We start from the raw sequence: 19124 nt of genomic DNA on the forward strand, positions 1-19124 counted from the left end.
CGAAAAGTGCCAAAGTCGGGTTCTGAGAGAAAATTGGTATGTTTCAAAAATCACAAAGGGCCTTATTACGCCTCAAATCATTGATGAAAATACCAATAGAAGGGAGCAAGTTCTTATGTTTTAAATTTTAAAATTGCCTTTCCCCTATAGTGTTTTAAAATGCTGAAAAGGCACCGAAAGACTTAAGTGTCGTATTGGGGGGTCATTTAGCATCAGGTTCGTATTGTAAAGTCGAGGGGGCATTTAAATAAAACAAAGTGCATTCATTTCACACTTTCATTTTTCTTTTAAAATGCTGATAATCCAAGCCCTCATGTTTTAAGTGTTTAAATGCCTTTTTCACATTTTCCCATTATACCTTCAATCGCCGAAATTTCATCCAAGTCAATGGCCTCATGTGAAACGCCCTCCACCTGTCTAACTCGAAGGCGAAGGTTGTACCGAACAAATACTAGATCATTGAGCCGCTTTTGTGACAATCTATTTCTCTTCTTGGTGTGAATGCTCTCAAATACACTCCAATTTCGTTCACACCCAGAAGCACTGCATGGCTGAGACAAAACACAGATAGCTATCTTTTGAAGATTAGGCTTGCCAGCACCATAATTCTCCCACCATAAATCTACAAAAAACATTTAGAAATATTAGAATTGAGAAAAAAATATAACAATCAAGTTTGTAGGTTTTTTTTTGCACTATTGAACTAAGTTACTAAATTTTTTACCTGGTTGTTGTTTTCCTCTCCTATCAATTGCTAGTTGTGATGAGAAGAGTCTCCCCTCTGCACTTTTGTAGATCTTGAACAATGAACATTTCCAACTTCAGAAATAGATAGTCAAAGTGTCAAACTCAAATTCAATAATGAACATTTCCGAATTCATAAATAAAGATAGAGCAATTGCAAATGTCAAATCTCTCACCTCCAACTCATCAAGAACCTTGTCTCTCAACTCAGGATCAGGTGTCATGTTATCAATGCATGTAATAACACCTGCCATGACCTCCTCATCAGCCCTAAATGAATCAGAGAAGTAGAATTTCGGGTTCAAAAAGTAGGCGAAGGCATGTATCGGTTGGTGGAGTTGGTTTGTCTACCTACGATCAATGATGCGCCAAAGGATTTCACATTTTCTTGTATTTCCACGATAGTAATGTGAAATGGCCTCTTTGGCCCTATCCATGGCCTCATAAATGAAACCCATTGGCATGCCCTCTCCATCTACCATACGAAGAACCCTTACCAAAGGTTCTGTCACCTAAAAAAATGAAAACAAATTTAAATTAGTACAAAATCAACCCCTAAAAAATAAAATCAGCAAATAGACAAGATTGTATAAACTTTACTTTAGTGTTTGTTACTTACCGCAGTCAACTCCTCTCCACTTTTATTGAACCCTTCATCAAAAACAATGCTCACAATCTTCTCTGCTTCAGGTCTTTTGGAGTATGCAGACCCCAACCAAGCATTTGACACAAACATCTGCTTAAGATGAGGAATGGCACTAAGAATGCTCTGCAAAGTGATGAAGTGGCTAGCAAATCGTGTCACTCCAGGTCGCACAAGGTCCTTGCCATTTGTAATATCCCTTGCCCAAACTGACTGATTTTCGCTGAAGGAATATTGTCAAACACTTTGTATGCTGTCTTTCTCTATTTTGATTTTTGTATTTCAGATTGTTTGATACACTTTGAAAGTTGCCAAGAAATTTAGGAAGTTCACCAATGATGTTGACAATACCTCTTACAATGAACTAGTATGCGAGTGCAGTTCTTTTTGGTATTTTCAATGCATTTACATGAAAATTAGATATGGATTGCATACCTACAGCCAACTGACATTTCGACAAACAACTGGCATGCAACTATTATGCTGATCATATATGCTATTAAAAGGACATTTCGTCAAACAAATGGTATGCAACATATATCTTCTTTATTGAATTCATTCCTAAGTACAATGCTGCTATGGATTTGCCAAGACTAATTGGCTTACAAAAAGACTACAGCAATGCCAAAACTGATTCTAAGTTATCACTTACAACAGCAAAATTATATGCCTAAGATTTCAATACTAGCTACTAATAGTTGCAAGAGGAACCTGATAATAGTGATGCTCGATGATGGAGATGAAAGTTGCAATCAGAATCAAGCACAAATACTGTAGCGCGGCATTGTTCATGCGCACTGTTCATGCATACTGTAGCAGCAAGAACAAACTTTTAAAAGAACTATTACTAATGGCTGCCAATGAATCTTCAGGTCTGCACTCGATAGTCCTCAATATTCTTCAAACCCTTTCTGTTATTCCTTTACTTTAAGCACAAATAGAACTCCAGAGTGAAGCTCTCCTGAAATGCCAAATTCAGTGGATATTTCACCACCTCAAATGGTTGCAACACTGAAGAATTGACGTTCTCCAATGGCTAACTGAAATCAGAAACCCTTGGCTTCTTCTCCCAATTTCATATCAAATGCAATTGACAATAATGCGATGATAAGAAAGAACCTCTCATGTTAATTTATTCTTTCCTTGTAGGAGCTCACTTACTTTTCTTCCCAATGTGGGATAAAAGATTTTCTTATATTTGCACCTTATAATATTAAAGTGACTTTATTATTATAAGTTACCTTATAACTTTATAATAACATTAAAATATTTAAATAAATCACTTAAGTCACTTAAACTTTAATATCTCTTGAAATACTTGTCAGATTGCTATGCCGTCTGAAATAGGAATCTCTCCTCATAATTCCCCATGTGACCAAACACACTTTCTAAAAATAGAAAGGGTCCATCTCTATTACCCCTGACTTACTATACATAGTAAGTATGGCAAATGGAGTCCAAATGATATTGAACAAAGGCCAATTCTCTGAATGTTGGAGAAGAATCAATCCTCAGAAGACCCTCTAACCATCCACATTAGCCTACGAGGGTCCAATTATAGGCTAATCATTGGCTAGCATGATGTCACTAGCTAGAAGGGGACATCACAGTCCGCCCTTCCTGAAATTGCTTGTCCTCAAGCAATCTCAACTTTGGATGCTGTAAAATCTCCTCGCTCTCCCAAGTAGCATCCTCAACTGGCATATCCTTCCATTTCACCAAGTACTCCCGGATGGTACGTCTCCTCAAGTTCCTTTCTCTGAAATCAATGATAGCCTCCAGTATCAAAACAAGTTTTCCCTCATCATCCAGGGGTGGTAGTACTATAGAGGGCACAATATGATGTCCTAGCGCCTTCTTGAGGCGTGACACATGAAAAACGTTGTGCACCTTGCTCTCCGCCGGCAAATCTAACTCATAAGCCACCTCTCCCACTTTCCTGATAATCCTAAATGGACCATAGTATCGTGGCTTAAGTTTCTCGGCACCACTCTTCTTGAGAGTGGATTGACGGTAAGGCTGCAACATAAGATACACCATATCTCCAACCTCAAAAGTCCGCTCAGTCCTCTTTTGATCTGCATACTGCTTCTGCTGATTTTGTGCCTTAGTTATATTATCCTTGAGAGTCTTAACAATGTCTTGACTCTCCTGTAACAAATCACCTGCACTGGGCACTCTACTGTCACTCAAAAGAAGATCCATAAAATTGGGTGCCTCATACCCATACAGGGCCATAAAGGGTGACATCTGAATAGACATGTGATAAGTGGTATTGTAGCAATACTCACAGAGATAAATCCACTTTACCCATGCCTTCTGTTGCCCTGCTATATAATTTCTGAGATATCCCTCCACCCATTTGCTCACTATCTCCGTTTGACCATCTGTCTGAGGGTGGTAGCTAGTACTCGGAGTGAGCTCTGTTGCACACAACCTGAATAGCTCCTGCCAAAAGTGACTCATAAACCTGTTGTCCCTGTCACTCACAATGCTCTGAGGTAAGCCATGCAATTTGAATATCTCCTTGAAGAACAACTCTGCCACCTGCGTAGCAGTGATCGGAAAAAAGTGTGCAAACTTTGTAAGGTGATCCACAACCACATATATGCAGTCCCCGCCTTGGGCTCTAGGCAGTCCTGTGATGAAGTCCATAGACAAACACTCCCACTTCCTATCAGGAATCGGAAGTGGCTGAAGTAAACCAGCTGGATAGGAGTGTTCTTGCTTATTCTGCTGGCAGGTGGGACACTCCCTAACATACTGAAGTACCTCTGCTTTGAGCCCTTTCCATGTGAAGCGCTCTCTAATCTGCCGGTATGTCTTGTAGAAACCAGGATGTCCTGCCATAGGTGAATCATGAAAAGATTTCAGAACCATCCTCCTCACTGCTGATCCTGGAACCAAAAATATTCGCCCTTTGTAAATGATGAGCTCATTCACAAGGGTGTATCTGCTGTCTTGAATAGTCCCATCCGTGAATCCAGCTGCCCAAGTATCCTTTGCATACTCTGCAAGGATCAAGTGTCTCCAATCCTCCGATATGTCTGTCAATAAGCTCAAATGGGGCCTACGTGATAAGGCATCAGCAACTACATTCTGTGTCCCCTTAAAATATGTAATGTCAAAGTCATAGGATTGTAACTTGCTCACCCACTTCTGCTGCCTATCATTGAGATCTCGCTGCCCCAAAAAGTGTTTTAGGCTATTATGGTCGGTTTTGATACAAAATTTGCTACCTACCAAATATTGCCTGAATTTAGCCAGAGCATGCATAATGGCTAACATCTCCTTATCATATATGTTGAAGCTCCGCTCTGGCCCTCTCAATTTCCTGCTCTCATAAGCAATAGGGTGCTTCTCCTGCATAAGCACCGCTCCAATGCCCTCTCTGGAAGCATCACAATGTAGCTCAAAAGGTTTGCTGAAATCTGGTAATGCTAACACTGGACAAGAAGTCATCAACTCCTTAAATTTCTCAAAACACTCCTGTGCCTCAGGAGTCCACAAGAAAGCTCCCTTTCTCATCAAATCTGTCAAGGGTGCTGCATGCCTGGAATATCCATCCACAAATCTCTTGTAGAAACCACATAATCCCAGAAAGCCCCTCAACTGTGTAAGGTTCACCGGTGAAGGCCACTCCACAAAGGCACGAATCTTTTCAGGATCCATGCATACGCCCTCTGCACTGATGATGTGACCCAAGTACAACAACTCTGTCATGACCAAATCACACTTCGACTCCTTTGCATACAATGACTCTCTGCCCAATATATCCAACACCGTGTCAAGGTGAACCAAGTGCTCCTCCCAAGATCTACTGTACACCAAGATATCATCGAAGAAGACAAGTACAAATTTCCTCAATTGAGGATGGAAAACCCGATTCATTGTTGCCTGAAAGGTAGCCGGTGCGTTAGTTAGCCCAAATGGCATAACTACAAACTCAAAATGGCCACAATGACATCTAAAGACTGTCTTCTCAATGTCCTACTCTCTAACTCTGATCTGGTGATAACCTGATCTCAAATCTATCTTTGAGAAGAAGCAAGCTCCATGAAGCTCATCTATCAACTCATCGATCCTAGGAATGGGGTACCTGTTTTTAATTGTCTTCCTATTAAGCACCCTGTAATCAATGCACATCCTCAGTGTCCCATCCTTCTTCTTCACTAAGACCACTAAAGAAGCGAAAGGAGACTTACTTGGTCTAATGTGGCCCATAGCAAGTAACTCCTTTACGGTTTTCTCAATTTCATCCTTCAACCTCTTTGGATGCCTGTAAGGTGTAATCATGATGGGCTTAGCCCCCTCTTCTAACTCAATGATGTGCTCAATACCCCTGTCTGGTGGTCTACCTGGTGGAATGTCACTGAACACCTTAGAGTGTTTAACTCTAAGCTCTTGAATATCAGGAGGATATTCAGTCTTCTGCTGTCCCTCCTGTGATGGCATCAACATGCACTCTGCTGCCCACTCTACCCGATCATGTCGAATCAATCTAGCCATCCTCCGGAAAGAAACCATTGTGAGATCACCGTCCCTGATTGCCTTAAGAATATGTGTCTTCCCATTCACTTTAAACCTCATCTCCATCTCCTTGAGGTTAAGAGTGAACTCCCCAATATCATGCAACCAACTCATCCCAAGGACTATATCTGTATCTCCCATAGGCACAACATAGAAATCTGCCTTAAAGTCATAATTATTAACTTTCAATGGAAGTCCAGTGATCTTACGATCACATTTGAGGACATAGCCATCAGCTACCCTCACTCTAATTCCCCCAAACTCCTCTGTTTGTATGCCACGCTTCTCCACCATCCTAGCATCAATGAAATTATGAGTGGCACCTGTATCAACCAAAGTTATAACTCGCTGTCCAGCAAGCACTCCTCTCATCCGGAATGACCCTTCCTGCCTAATACTAGTGAGACGAGCTTCCCTAAGTTGCCCATCTCCTTCCCCATCCTTGGACTCCATTTTAGACAAGTTTTCAGCCTTGTCTTCCTCTTTTTCACCATCTATTTCCTCTATATCAGACTGCTGGTCTGAATTATCTGATTCTGATTCCTCATAGTATGCCCACATAACTCTGTTAGCTTTGCCCTTTGGTCTAAGAGGACAATCATGGTTTGCATCATAGGGTCCCTTACAGTAGAAATATAATTTTTTCTTCCTCAAATCATTTAATGTTTCCCTGTCAAAAGGTGCTGGAGTTTTATCTTTAGAATCATTTTTAAAATCAGTCCTCTCTGGTTTTTTATAAAATGGTTTGTTATCCTTACTCGAAGATGCTCCTTTGGATTGAAATTTGTTTGTTGGGATTGCATGTTCCATACTTCTTGCCTTTTTCATAGCTTCCTGTAAAGAAATAGGATCAAATGCCTTTATCCAACCTCTCAGTGGTTCGGATAGGCCCTCAATGAAAAGAACTATCAATCTACGCTCTGAAATGTTTGGCACCATGACTGCCAACCGCTGAAATTCACCAATGAAATACTCCAAGTTGCTTGTTTGTTTTAGCTGTGCTAAGTCCCGGAAGTAAACCTCTGGATCTTTCTTGTCAAATCTTTCAACCAACCTATCCACGAAGTCCTGATACTTTGTCACCTGATTATGCTGAAGTGTTACCATACCATGGTACCACCAATCATATGCTACTCCCTCCAAATGCAAAGTGGCGTATTTAATAGCTTCAATGTTTGTCATTGGCCTTAGTGCCAAAAATGTGTCAAGCTTATGAATCCAAGCTTGAGCTGTCATCTTACCACTCCCATCAAATGTAGGCATAGTAAGCTTGCCTGTAACCCTATTCAGCTCACTATTTTGACCTCTAGCCCTCCTATCCTGTCTGAGTGACCTGTAATGCTCTCTCCTCTGATTAACAAACCTCTCGAATATCATCCTCTCTCGCACCTGTGGAGTTAATAAATCCCATTCGTCATTCACAGCCATGAGGATATCTGTGAACGTCTCCTCTCCTGGTTCTTCTGTAGGTTCTACCTCATGCTCATCTCTAATGAAGGTAGGATGTGTAGGCCTGTCTGCTGTCCTGGAATGAGTCCTATGAGCTCTAGGTGACTCCACTGCACTCCTGTTATCCCCTTGCTCCTGATTCTGTTTGTCTTGTGGGTTCATGCGCTCAATCATGGTGGTTAGTGCCTGTAATGTCTGAGCCATCTGCTGCTGCCCAGTAGTCATAACTTTGAAAAATTCTCTAGTCTCTTGATCATCATTATTCCTGTGGCCTCTGGGTGGGCTATTTGACTGCCTCTCACCCATGGCGTCTGGTAGCCTGTCTACTAGTTCTCCTTCCAACAGTGCCTTTCTGCGTGTGTAATACCTGTGAGAACCAACTTCTTTCTGCTGCATGTAAATTTTGTAACCCTCAGGATGGCAGGAAATTAGCTTTGCAAAGTGATGAAGTGGCTAGCAAATCGTGTCACTCCAGGTCGCACAAGGTCCTTGCCATTTGTAATATCCCTTGCCCAAACTGACTGATTTTGGCTCAAGGAATATTGTCAAACACTTTGTATGCTGTCTTTCTCTATTCTGATTTTTGTATTTCAGATTGTTTGATACACTTTGAAAGTTGCCAAGAAATTTAGGAAGTTCACCAATGATGTTGACAATACCTCTTACAATGAACTAGTATGCGAGTGCAGTTCTTTTTGGTATTTTCAATGCATTTACATGAAAATTAGATATGGATTGCATACCTACAGCCAACTGACATTTCGACAAACAACTGGCATGCAACTATTATGTTGATCATATATGCTATTAAAAGGACATTTTGTCAAACAAATGGTATGCAGCATATATCTTCTTTATTGAATTCATTCCTAAGTACAATGCTGCTATGGATTTGCCAAGACTAATTGGCTTACAAAAAGACTACAGCAATGCCAAAACTGATTCTAAGTTATCACTTACAACAGCAAAATTATATGCCTAAGATTTCAATACTAGCTACTAATAGTTGCAAGAGGAACCTGATAATAGTGATGCTCGATGATGGAGATGAAAGTTGCAATCGGAATCAAGCACAAATACTGTAGCACAGCACTGTTCCCGCGCACTGTTCACGCGTACTGTTCATGCATACTGTAGCAGCAAGAACAAACTTTTAAAAGAACAATTACTAATGGCTGCCAATGAATCTTCAGGTCTGCACTCGATAGTCCTCAATATTCTTCAAACCCTTTCTGTTATTCCTTTACTTTAAGCACAAATAGAACTCCAGAGTGAAGCTCTCTTGAAATGCCAAATTCAGTGGATATTTCACCACCTCAAATGGTTGCAACACTGAAGAATCGACGTTCTCCAATGGCTAATTGAAATCAGAAACCCTTGGCTTCTTCTCCCAATTTCATATCAAATGCAATTGACAATAATTCGATGATAAGAAAGAACCTCTCATGTTAATTTATTCTTTCCTTGTAGGAGCTCACTTACTTTTCTTCCCAATGTGGGATAAAAGATTTTCTTATATTTGCACCTTATAATATTAAAGTGACTTTATTGTTATAAGTTACCTTATAACTTTATAATAACATTAAAATATTTAAATAAATCACTTAAGTCACTTAAACTTTAATATCTCTTGAAATACTTGTCAGATTGCTATGCCATCTGAAATAGGAATCTCTCCCCATAATTCCCCATGTGACCAAACACACTTTCTAAAAATAGAAAGGGTCCATCTCTATTACCCCTGACTTACTATACATAGTAAGTATGGCAAATGGAGTCCAAATGATATCGAACAAAGGCCAATTCCCTGAATGTTGGAGAAGAATCAATCCTCAGAAGACCCTCTAACCATCCACATTAGCCTATGAGGGTCCAATTATAGGCTAATCATTGGCTAGCATGATGTCACTAGCTAGAAGGGGACATCATAGCATTTGTGTGTTTTCTCATCAAAGCAAGCACCCAAGCATGGTTGTAGATGAATTTGGTGACACTTCTTGCATCTTCAACCACCTTCTTCACCCATCCAATCTTCCCAATGTCCTCTAGCATCAAGTCCAAGCAATGTGCAGCACAAGGACTCCATGTAATCGAAGGATGCCTCTCCATAAGCATTCTACCTGCAGGATACATATGCAGCTGCGTTGTCCGTGATAATTTGGACAACATTCTCAACTCCAACTTCCTAAACCACACCATCCAACAGATTACACAAAGTCTTTGCATTTTTTATTTCATTTGAGGCATCAACAGACTTTATGAATACCATTGCACCATTTGAAGCCACCAAGAAGTTGAGAAGAGTCCTATTCCGTCCATCTGTCCATCCATCAGATAAAATGCTGCATCCTTTTGTCTTCCAATACCTTTTCTGATCATCAACCACACCTTGTGTATTTTGTGCAGCTTTCTCTAGCAATGGCCCACTGAAGTCCTAACCTGTTGGGGCCTTAAACCCCTTACTCGCAACTGTTACTGCATTAACAAAACCTTCCCAATACACATTGTTTTCTGCATTGAAGGATAGATTATTGTAAAACCAAAAGTTTGAAGCTGCTATCCGTGCTTGTTCATGCTTCTCTTTATTCCATCTTGTACCTTCAAGTGAAGGTTGTGCACCTGGAGAAAAAATTAGGGTTTGATCTAATAGGAGTGCCACTAGCCTCACCCTCATTGTCACCAAAAGCTGAAAGTGACTGACGACCCCGAGTGTGACCAATGGGACCCGAAGTGGACAATGTGGGATTCATTGCAGCTGCCATGGCTTCTCTTGTTTTTTTCCTTTCTTCCTTATGCATATCATTCTTAGCAAGAATGGCCTTCATCTCTCTAATAATTTCAGGAGTTGATTTGGGGCATGCCTCCACGCCATATCCAGGTATTTGTGCAAGGTGGTATTTTAATCTATTGATTCCACCAGTCATCCATTTTGTACATTCGGTGCAAGTGACCTCCCCCTTTTTGCTTCCTGCAATCCCATATTTCCATGCTTTATCTCTTTGTCTTCCTGACCTTGGGGTTGCCCTTGGAGTTGAACTTGCTATTGCTGATTTAACATGAAAAAAAAAATCAGCAGGGTTTTATGGAAAATCAACAAAAAAAATGACAATGAACCATTTGGGAAAAATAGCATTCAAAAACAAGAAAAAAAAATGAGGAAATAACTTAGGAAAGAAAATAGAAAAAAATTTGGCAGCATATCCCCTTGTTTTTCAAGATTTTTTTGAGTTTCAAAACATTGAAATAATTCAAATGAAAAAAAAAGAAAGAGAAAAAATCCTTACCTAGATCTCTCTTGTTGATTTTTTTTTCTTTCCTCTACTCCTTCAAACCCTACAAACCTGCTATAACCAAAGAAAAAAAATAATGAAGTGAAAAATAAAAAAAAAACTTTGTTTTAACCCTTTACGGGCGTATTTTTTGGGCCCGCGAGTCCCTGCGAAAGACTCGCGAGTCCGAGCAAAAGAATCTCGCGAGTCTTTGCGAAAGACTCGCAAGTCTTTCGCAGGGACTCGCCTGGACCCGCCTCGCGAGTCCTTGGTGAGTCGAGTCGCAGCTCCCAAGGACTCGCGAGTCCGTGAGTTTTAAAACTATGGTTACAACAACCACCACCTTACATTTAATATTTGACCAATGAGATCATTACAATATTGTGGACACATCCTTCCTTTGAATTCAGACCAATGAGAAATGAGGTTAGGTACATTGAATTTGGTGCCTTCCACATATGTAGTTGTTGATGAGTTAGGTACATTGAACTTGGACATGTCAAGGTGGCATCTCCTAATTGGTTGATGATGATTGGGCGCCGCATCAACATGCTTATCTTTAAAATTTCTCCTTTATGACAAAGAAGTCTTTGAATCTTTATGAATATCTCTTGATACTCGCCCAGTTTTTGTGAAAAATTTGCCAAAAACTCGGTGAGTTTTTGTGGCGAGTCAGTGGCAAAATTACTCATCTGAGCCAAAAACTCGCCGAGTAGTCCATACATGGTTAGTATTGTTTGAGTTCCTTGGTTGTTTTGTTAGTATTTGTGTGTTTCTTATTTGTATTATTATTATTTGGTTTGCTTTTATCTGTAGGTTTTTTAAGTTCTGTGTATTTCTAGCATTTGTATGTGCTTTGTATTTTTTTTGATGCTTATATTCAAATTCCAATGTGTTCATATTTTAGTTGAAATTACAACATATATAATTATATGTAACTTGAAGTAGACACATATTGTAATTTTAGTCTTGTTATTCCTTCTTTTTTTTCTTCTATATTGTGTATGTTGTTTGTTTTATTTTATTTTCCCTTTCCTTGGCCCTCTCTTGGTTTGATAATTTTCCCTTTTTCTTTTTTCCTTCCCTTGGATCCCTTGGATATCATGCATCTTCTTCCCCACCCTTCTCATTTTAGTCACCTTGATCTGCTGCTATTTTCATTTCACTTTTCAAGCTCTCTCATCCTGATGATAGATCATGGAGCATGATCCGAAACATTGATGCAAAATTCGATCACACATATCCAAAAGCCATCAAGACAATTTATCATGGACTGGAAATTTCATGCATTTAGTTGAAGTACTGTTTAACAAGGAGGCCATAAATATATGTAACATGACAATACATATGCGTATCTCTATTTGTAATAGATCTAAACTGTAAGATGAAGTACCATTTGTTAGCTTTGTGCTTCTTTGAGTTGTCTGTCCTTTACTTTGTACTTGTAGTGCTAGTTTAGGGGTTAACTGCCTGGGCTCATGCCCTAGCCATATGTACATGTTCAAGTTTTACAGTGCTTCAGTTTCTAGTTACTCCTCAGGAACTGAAATTCTTAACCTATTATATTTCTGTTGTAATGGCACATGCTGTAAACTCCTAGTTTCTACTTTTGCTCATTTGTGAACATTAACAGAGTTTCATTTCATTTCTAGGTTTTTTATTTCTCGTATTGTACAAGGTTCCTTTCCGCTTTAAATATACTCTGGGCTTTGATTTGATAGTCATCGTACATTGATGCTTGTAGTTTGGCTATAACGTGCTCTTTTTCTCTTCTCAATTTATCTACCGTTTTGAAACTGAGTAATTCAATCTATTTAATTATGTTAGTATCTTGGTCTTCTTGCTATTATATGTCTGTTCAATCTCTTGGTTGCTTTCCGTCCAGATTCTTTTGTGGCACTTATCCTCTGCATTTCAAACAGGAGAAATCTTCATAGTTTATTTTCAATTACTAGTTAAAACCAAGCCCTCTATAATGTTTTAATTTTGATGGATGGTAAACAGAGAATTTTCAAAATAATAATTTGTATACAGTTCGAGCAGAGGTTTAAAAACAACAACAAATTATTAGTCAAATATTATACGATGATATTGCAATTTCTAATGCAAAAAGAATAGGATGGAAAGAAGATTGTGTATGAGATGACTAAAGGAGGGTGTGCCTATAAGGAAAGAAAGGATAAATAGAGATAGAATGTCATAAGGTGTTAATTAAGCTCGATGGGAAACTGATGATTTCGTTGAGTGAATGAGTTGTTTTAGTGAAAACCAATCTATTGTGATGACTGAGGTGAAAAAATAATATTTCAATAAAAGTGTTCTTTATCTGTTTTGCAGTTTTCTTTCAGCTTCCTTGGCTTCCTGAAAGGGTTTTCAGCAAAAATGGGTAAAGTAAAATTTTGCTTCTCTATCAATATTTGAAATGAAAATTGAATTTTTGTGCAATTTCAAAAGTACTTTAGTTTAACCTTTTTGAATCTGAATTTTATATGAAACGTATTTGTGTACCAGATTTGAAAAACTTAAAAAGGCTCTTGAACAGAACGGATTGCCAGAAGATGATGTAGAAAGGTAAGGAATGGAATTGAAGTTCAATTGTATGCTATTCATTTTTTGGCCTGAAAATAAAACATAATATTAATTGTAGAATGAATGTCAAACTGTTATTACATAGATGAATGACTAGGTCTATTATCTCCCAAAAATCAGTAACATCAGGAATTTGATAAACTGTAGCATGGTTTCGATTCAGAGAAAGCAATATGCACTGCAAGCCTCTTGTGGTGGATTTTTTTTAAAACAAAAAGGAAGCAAAAATCGCGAAAAAATGGCAATTATATGGTAATGATTGCGGATTATCATGTTTGCCGATTTTTTCCCTGTTAAAGTCGCGATTTTGGCAGGTTTTTAACTCAAAATGCTTGTGATTAAACACGATTTTCGTTGGTTTCTTCTGCACAATAGAATTGACGCATTATTTCAACGTTTTTTTAGGGGTTTACGCCTCTGCATAAAAAACATGACGTGAACCCAATACGTTTCATTTTATTCGAAATACCCACTGTTCTACTTTCTGAAGTTAAATGGTGTATTACGGCAAAATTTATAAATTGGTTGTAAAATTATTTTTTATTTGCTTCTATTATTATTATTTGTTTACAGCTAACAATAATTTTAGAGTTATTATGCCGTTGGCATTATTGAGTTTAATTAATTAATTAATTTTTTCATCAATCTAAATAATCAAAAGTGATTATTATTTTTTATTTCAAAATAAAGTTGTATTTGTATTTTTAAACTAGAAATTATTTATATGATTGAATGAAATTTTTTGGTGTTATAGTAACAATGATAGATTTTTAAACTTTGTTGTATTTTAAATAATCTTTTTCATTTTTTATTGATAATCTTGTAAATAAAATGTTTTTTTCATAGATATATTTAATATTTTAATAATGTTTTTTCATTTTTTAAAAATATAAGTAATAAAATCGATTAATTATTTAATAAGAATTTGATTTACATCATTTAAATAAAATATAATAAAAATTTATATAAATATTTAAATTATATTATTATAAGGATAGAGTTCAATTTGATATAATTAATAAATAATATTATTATTAAATTAATGAATTGTGAATAATAGGAAAAGAAATTATGTAGCCTTGAGGTTCAAAATAGAAACTATAAAAAAGATATTGGGAAAATCAATTAACTTACTATTTTCTTGAATATTAATATAAAAATTATTGTAATTTTTTATTATTTTTATTATAACAATATATTATTTTAACTAGTATATTTATCTTTACAAAAAATATAGGTAAAGAAGATATTACTATATTTTAATATTTTTTATATTTCTATTAAACTCTTCACTCTATTATGTGAGTATTAATATGTCGTTGGGGGTAATTATATTTTTTAATATTAATTATAACTCTCACTTTAATAAAATAATATTAATAATTATAGTATAATATAATCTTAATTCAATTATAAAATTTATTAATCCCAATTCACTTATTTTTGTTTTGAAAATAAACTTGAGTTTTATAAAGTTGAGATTTATATTTTTAAACGACAAAGAAAATTCATAACATAAGAATGATAGATTTTATGGGCTTTTTTTTAGATTTTTTTATATTTGAAAAAATGTTTATTTAAATTTTTTTTTTCATTTTTTAATGAAAATATTGTAAATAAAGAGATTTTTTTTTATAGCGATTTGATTCACACAATTTAAATAAAATAAAATAAAAATTTATATAAATAATTAAAATTTTTTTTACACAACAAATATTTCTATTAAAAAAAATCATTCTATTTTGTTTAAATATTTTTGAAAATCATAATTTTCTTTTTAATCATTTTATAATGTTTAATCATAAATTTAAACATTAAAATATACCTATTTCATTTTATTGTTTATATTATATAATTTAATAATTATTAATAGTTATTTATTAACTTCATTTACAATTAATATTATATAAATATAATTAAAATAATATATAGTCTTAAACTAATGATTAATAATTAAGTTTAAGAATAATCTTATTATTATAATTATAATTATATAGATTTTATAATTAAATTAAGATTATATTCTTAAGAAAAATGTATAATTTTTTTATATTAAAAATCGAGGGAGAACAGTACAAAAAAAATAGCTGTCATTGCCACCTGACAGAAGGAGCAAAATTTACACTAGTATGAAAGTCTGAGACTACGCCATAGTTCAAGACCCCAAACAAAATAAAAGGCCGAAAATATACAGCAGGGATAGTACATGGGAGACAAGCTTCCATCTAAGACAGGATGTCATCAATGGCCTCCACCCAAGCCGTCCACCCCTGAGGTCCTTCCATCCAGACTATGCTCTTATGGCTCAGGGTGTGAGATAACATTTCCACTTAGTCGTAGGGAGGGTTCCTGTTGTCTCTGACTTCATTGTTCAGCTTCTTGAGTGCCTCTTCGAAGGATGAGAGGTTATCCATGTTGCGTCTCCATTCGTACCCATCTTTCATTTCATACACGAACATGGTTGCGTGCCCGTCCTTAAGGAATCTTAGCAGCTTATTCCTTTCAATGTTCATGGAAAGAGTAACCTGCGTAGCAATTTTAAAAAAAGTGAGTCTTCGAAAAGATTTAGTAAGGGCCCTGGATTGAGCATCAAACCTGTCAGCATTTCTAACCTTCCAAATATAAAAGAGAATATTAGCAGATAAGATAAACCAGATCATATTAGCATCTTTTTTTAAGCCATGAATATAACTAGAAATAACTTCCATTGTGTTTATGAGGTCAGGGATAGAGAAACCAAACATTAACCAGATCTCCATAGCAATGGAGCAGTCAAAGAAGATATGCTTGCCAGTATCAGGGAGTTTACAAATAGAACAAAGGTCAAAAGCTTCACCGTTCCTTTTTAAAGGGAGCCTATTAAGCAGCAACAACCATTTAAAACACTTGAGTTTGGGCTCAATCGGACTTTTCCAAAGCCTGCTAAAGATTTTCTGCCACTGTAGATCAGAAAGATTAGGGTACCATATCATATTAGCATGGTTGATAATGGAGGGGTTAGAGTTCAGTTTAGCATATACATTTTGTGCCTTAATTTTAGCCAAGGGAATATCATCAGACCATTTAAATGAAAGGAAACTATGCGAATCCACACAACACTCCGTAGGTAATCCAAGATCCGCACAGGCCCACTTGACCAAGAGGTAGGTTCTTTTATGAGAAGGGGGAAGGTTGAATTTCAAGCTGAGTTCTTCCCACGAAGGAATATTCCCATGCTCAAGAAGATCAATGAAGAGTTTAATGCCTTTGCTGGCCCAGGTCCTAGCCGAGTACCCCTGTGTGAAAGCCAGAGGTTTGCCCGCATGATACAGGTTCCACCAAATAGACCTCTCACCATGGTAAGGTCACCACTATTGGCACTAGTGTTCCCTAGAAATCTTCTAACATGTTCCCAGGCCTTCCAAATAGACCTAAACACACAGGAGCCTTGGACAAAGATAGGGAAGTTACCAGCCACGAGATCGGCAAAGGGTAACCCTTTCCAGGTGTTGGCCTTCTTTGGAACAGCCCTCTCAATATTGCTTCTGATTAGGACTTTCTAGGGCTCCTGCCCTTCCAGGGCATGGAAGATCCACTTAGCCGCGAGGGCAATACCTTGGGTCCTAAGATCTTTTAACCCGAGGCCACAAAGAGTTTTCTCAGTGTGACACCACTTCCAATTAACAGCATGTATTTTCCTATTGCCTTTACCATCCGACCAGAGAAACCGTCTAATAGACTTTTGAATATCGAGGATCTGATAATTGCTAAACATCCAAGTAGAGGAATAGTAGATATTATAAGATGAGAGGATTTTTTGGCAAACTTGAACTCTACCAGCGAGGGAGAGGAATCTATTGTTCCATTTGTTCAGCTTCTTGTCAATTTTCTCTTTGACCCATAGCCACATATCCTTCAGAGAGATGGATATAGAGAAGGGAACTCCAAGGTATTTGACAAGCTTGGCTGGGCCCCCCCATTGATATTCAAAATTCTCAAACCAGTCCGGAGGGCACTCCTTCCAGCTAAGGAATGTTGACTTGGCTTTAGAGATCCGGGCTCCCGAGATGGAGCCAAACAGTTGAAGTTTGTGATTAAGGTGCTCGATGTTAGATTTGGTAAGTTCCACAAATAGGGTTGTATCATCAGCAAATTCCAAGTTGATAAGTTCATTGTCATCAGGGAGCCTAACTCCGTTTACCTTGGGGGAGAGTGAGCTATCTCTAAAGAGTTAGTATAGTGCATCTGAGGCAATGACGAATAGGGCAAGGGCCAGAGGGCACCCCTGGCGAATGGAGCGGGACAACAAGATAGGAGGTGAGAGGGAGCCATTGACATCAATCTGTGCGGAAGCATCCTATAGAAGGACTCTCACAAGGGAGCAAAATTCGGTAGGAAAGCCGAAGGATTCAAGCATAAGGAGAATAAACCCCCATTCTACCCTATCATATGCTTTTTCGAAGTCTAGGAGAAACATAGCAGCATCTTGCCCAGAGACTTTAGCCCAATCCATAGTTTCCCAGCTGGTGATGAGATTTTCCAGAATATAGCGACCTTTAATGAACCCGGTCTGAGTAGAGCATATGAATCTAGGAAGGATTTTTTCCAGCCTCATAGAAAGCATTTTGGCCATGATTTTATAGGATACATTGAGAAGAGTAATGGGCCTCCAGTTTTTGATGAGGGCCTTATCCCCATCCTTCGGTATGAGCTTGATAGTGCCCTTATTTATAGAGCTTCCAAGAGAGCCTTTGAGAATAGCCTCATTGTACACTTCTAGAAGGTCTATGCAGATCCAATCACTATTAGCCTTGTAAAATTCAATAGGGAGCCCATCAGGCCCAGGAGCTTTACCGTCATGGAGGGAGTTAATGGCACATTGAATTTCATTAAAGGAGAAATGCTGTTTCAGGAGGCAGGCATCTTCCTCAGAGATCCTTTTGGGGATGATGGCTTGAAATTTGATTCTCAGGGTCCTATCCTCCCCAGACTCCTCAGAGGTGAATAGCTTTTGATAGAAGAGAGTAAAGGCCTCTTTTATCTTACTCAGGTCCGAGATCTCATCATTATCAATGATGATTCTATCAATTGCTTCCCGGTTGTGTTTTTGCCTGAGGAGGTTGAAGAAAAATTTGGAGCCTCTGTCACCAAACTGCAGCCACTGGGTGCAGGCCCTAATCATGGCCCCCTTGATCTTGGTTTGCTGGTGTCGTCTTAGTGCATCTCTAGCACTAGCCACCTTAGTAGCAAGTTTAGGGTTAGAGGGGTCTGACTGGATTTCATGCTCCACCCGGGAGAGGTTGTTACTGAGGATGCTTTCCTCAAATCTGTAGTCTTTGGCCCTTTTCTGACCAATAGTTTGTAGGAGTTTATGCCAAGAGTTAATATTTAAGTTCCATCTGTCAATTTGTGACGTGAGATCTTTGTTATTCTTATTAATCAGTCTGATGATGTTGATGGCAGAGAGAACATCCACATCTTTGAGGAGGTGAGTATTGAGAATGAACTTCTTTGGCCCTACCCTATTGGCGGGGGGAGGGGCAGCTAATTTGATACGGGCAGAGATGGGGTGATGATCAGAAAGAGTAAAGGGGCAAACCATGACAGGGTTATTATAAGCGTTAGGGGCAAAGGAGAAGAGGTCCTTATTGGCATAAAGGCGGTCAAGCCTGCAATAGATTCTGTTGGGACCTAATTGGGAATTGCACCATGTGTTCCGTAGTTCCTTGGATTCGCCCTTTTGCCAAGCAGTGGGTCAAAAAGGTTTTTGATATGTTTCATTTTATCCCAATGGGATTTCTCCGCCCCCTTCTAGCAGAAGGATGAGCCTTCCATTTTGTCCTCACCATGTTCTACCATGTTAAAGTCACCCCCTACGATCCAGGGTATGTCGGGGAGGGAGGCGATCCAATCCCAAAGGG

General features: G+C 37.9%; 1 protein-coding gene across 3 annotated transcripts in view; it reads left to right on the forward strand.

Moving 5' to 3' along the window:
• Positions 1-19124, forward strand: part of LOC131040062 (uncharacterized) — a 150284-nt gene that overhangs the window by 95975 nt on the left and 35185 nt on the right. For all 3 annotated transcript variants that reach the window (XM_057972953.2, XM_057972954.2, XM_057972955.2), the window contains exons 5-6: positions 12973-13021; positions 13147-13206. In XM_057972953.2, the coding sequence (XP_057828936.2) occupies positions 12973-13021; positions 13147-13206 (109 nt within the window). The remainder of the gene's footprint in view (positions 1-12972; positions 13022-13146; positions 13207-19124) is intronic.

This window comes from Cryptomeria japonica, chromosome 10 (genome assembly GCF_030272615.1).
Source record: "Cryptomeria japonica chromosome 10, Sugi_1.0, whole genome shotgun sequence".
NCBI classification, from domain to species: domain Eukaryota; kingdom Viridiplantae; phylum Streptophyta; class Pinopsida; order Cupressales; family Cupressaceae; genus Cryptomeria; species Cryptomeria japonica.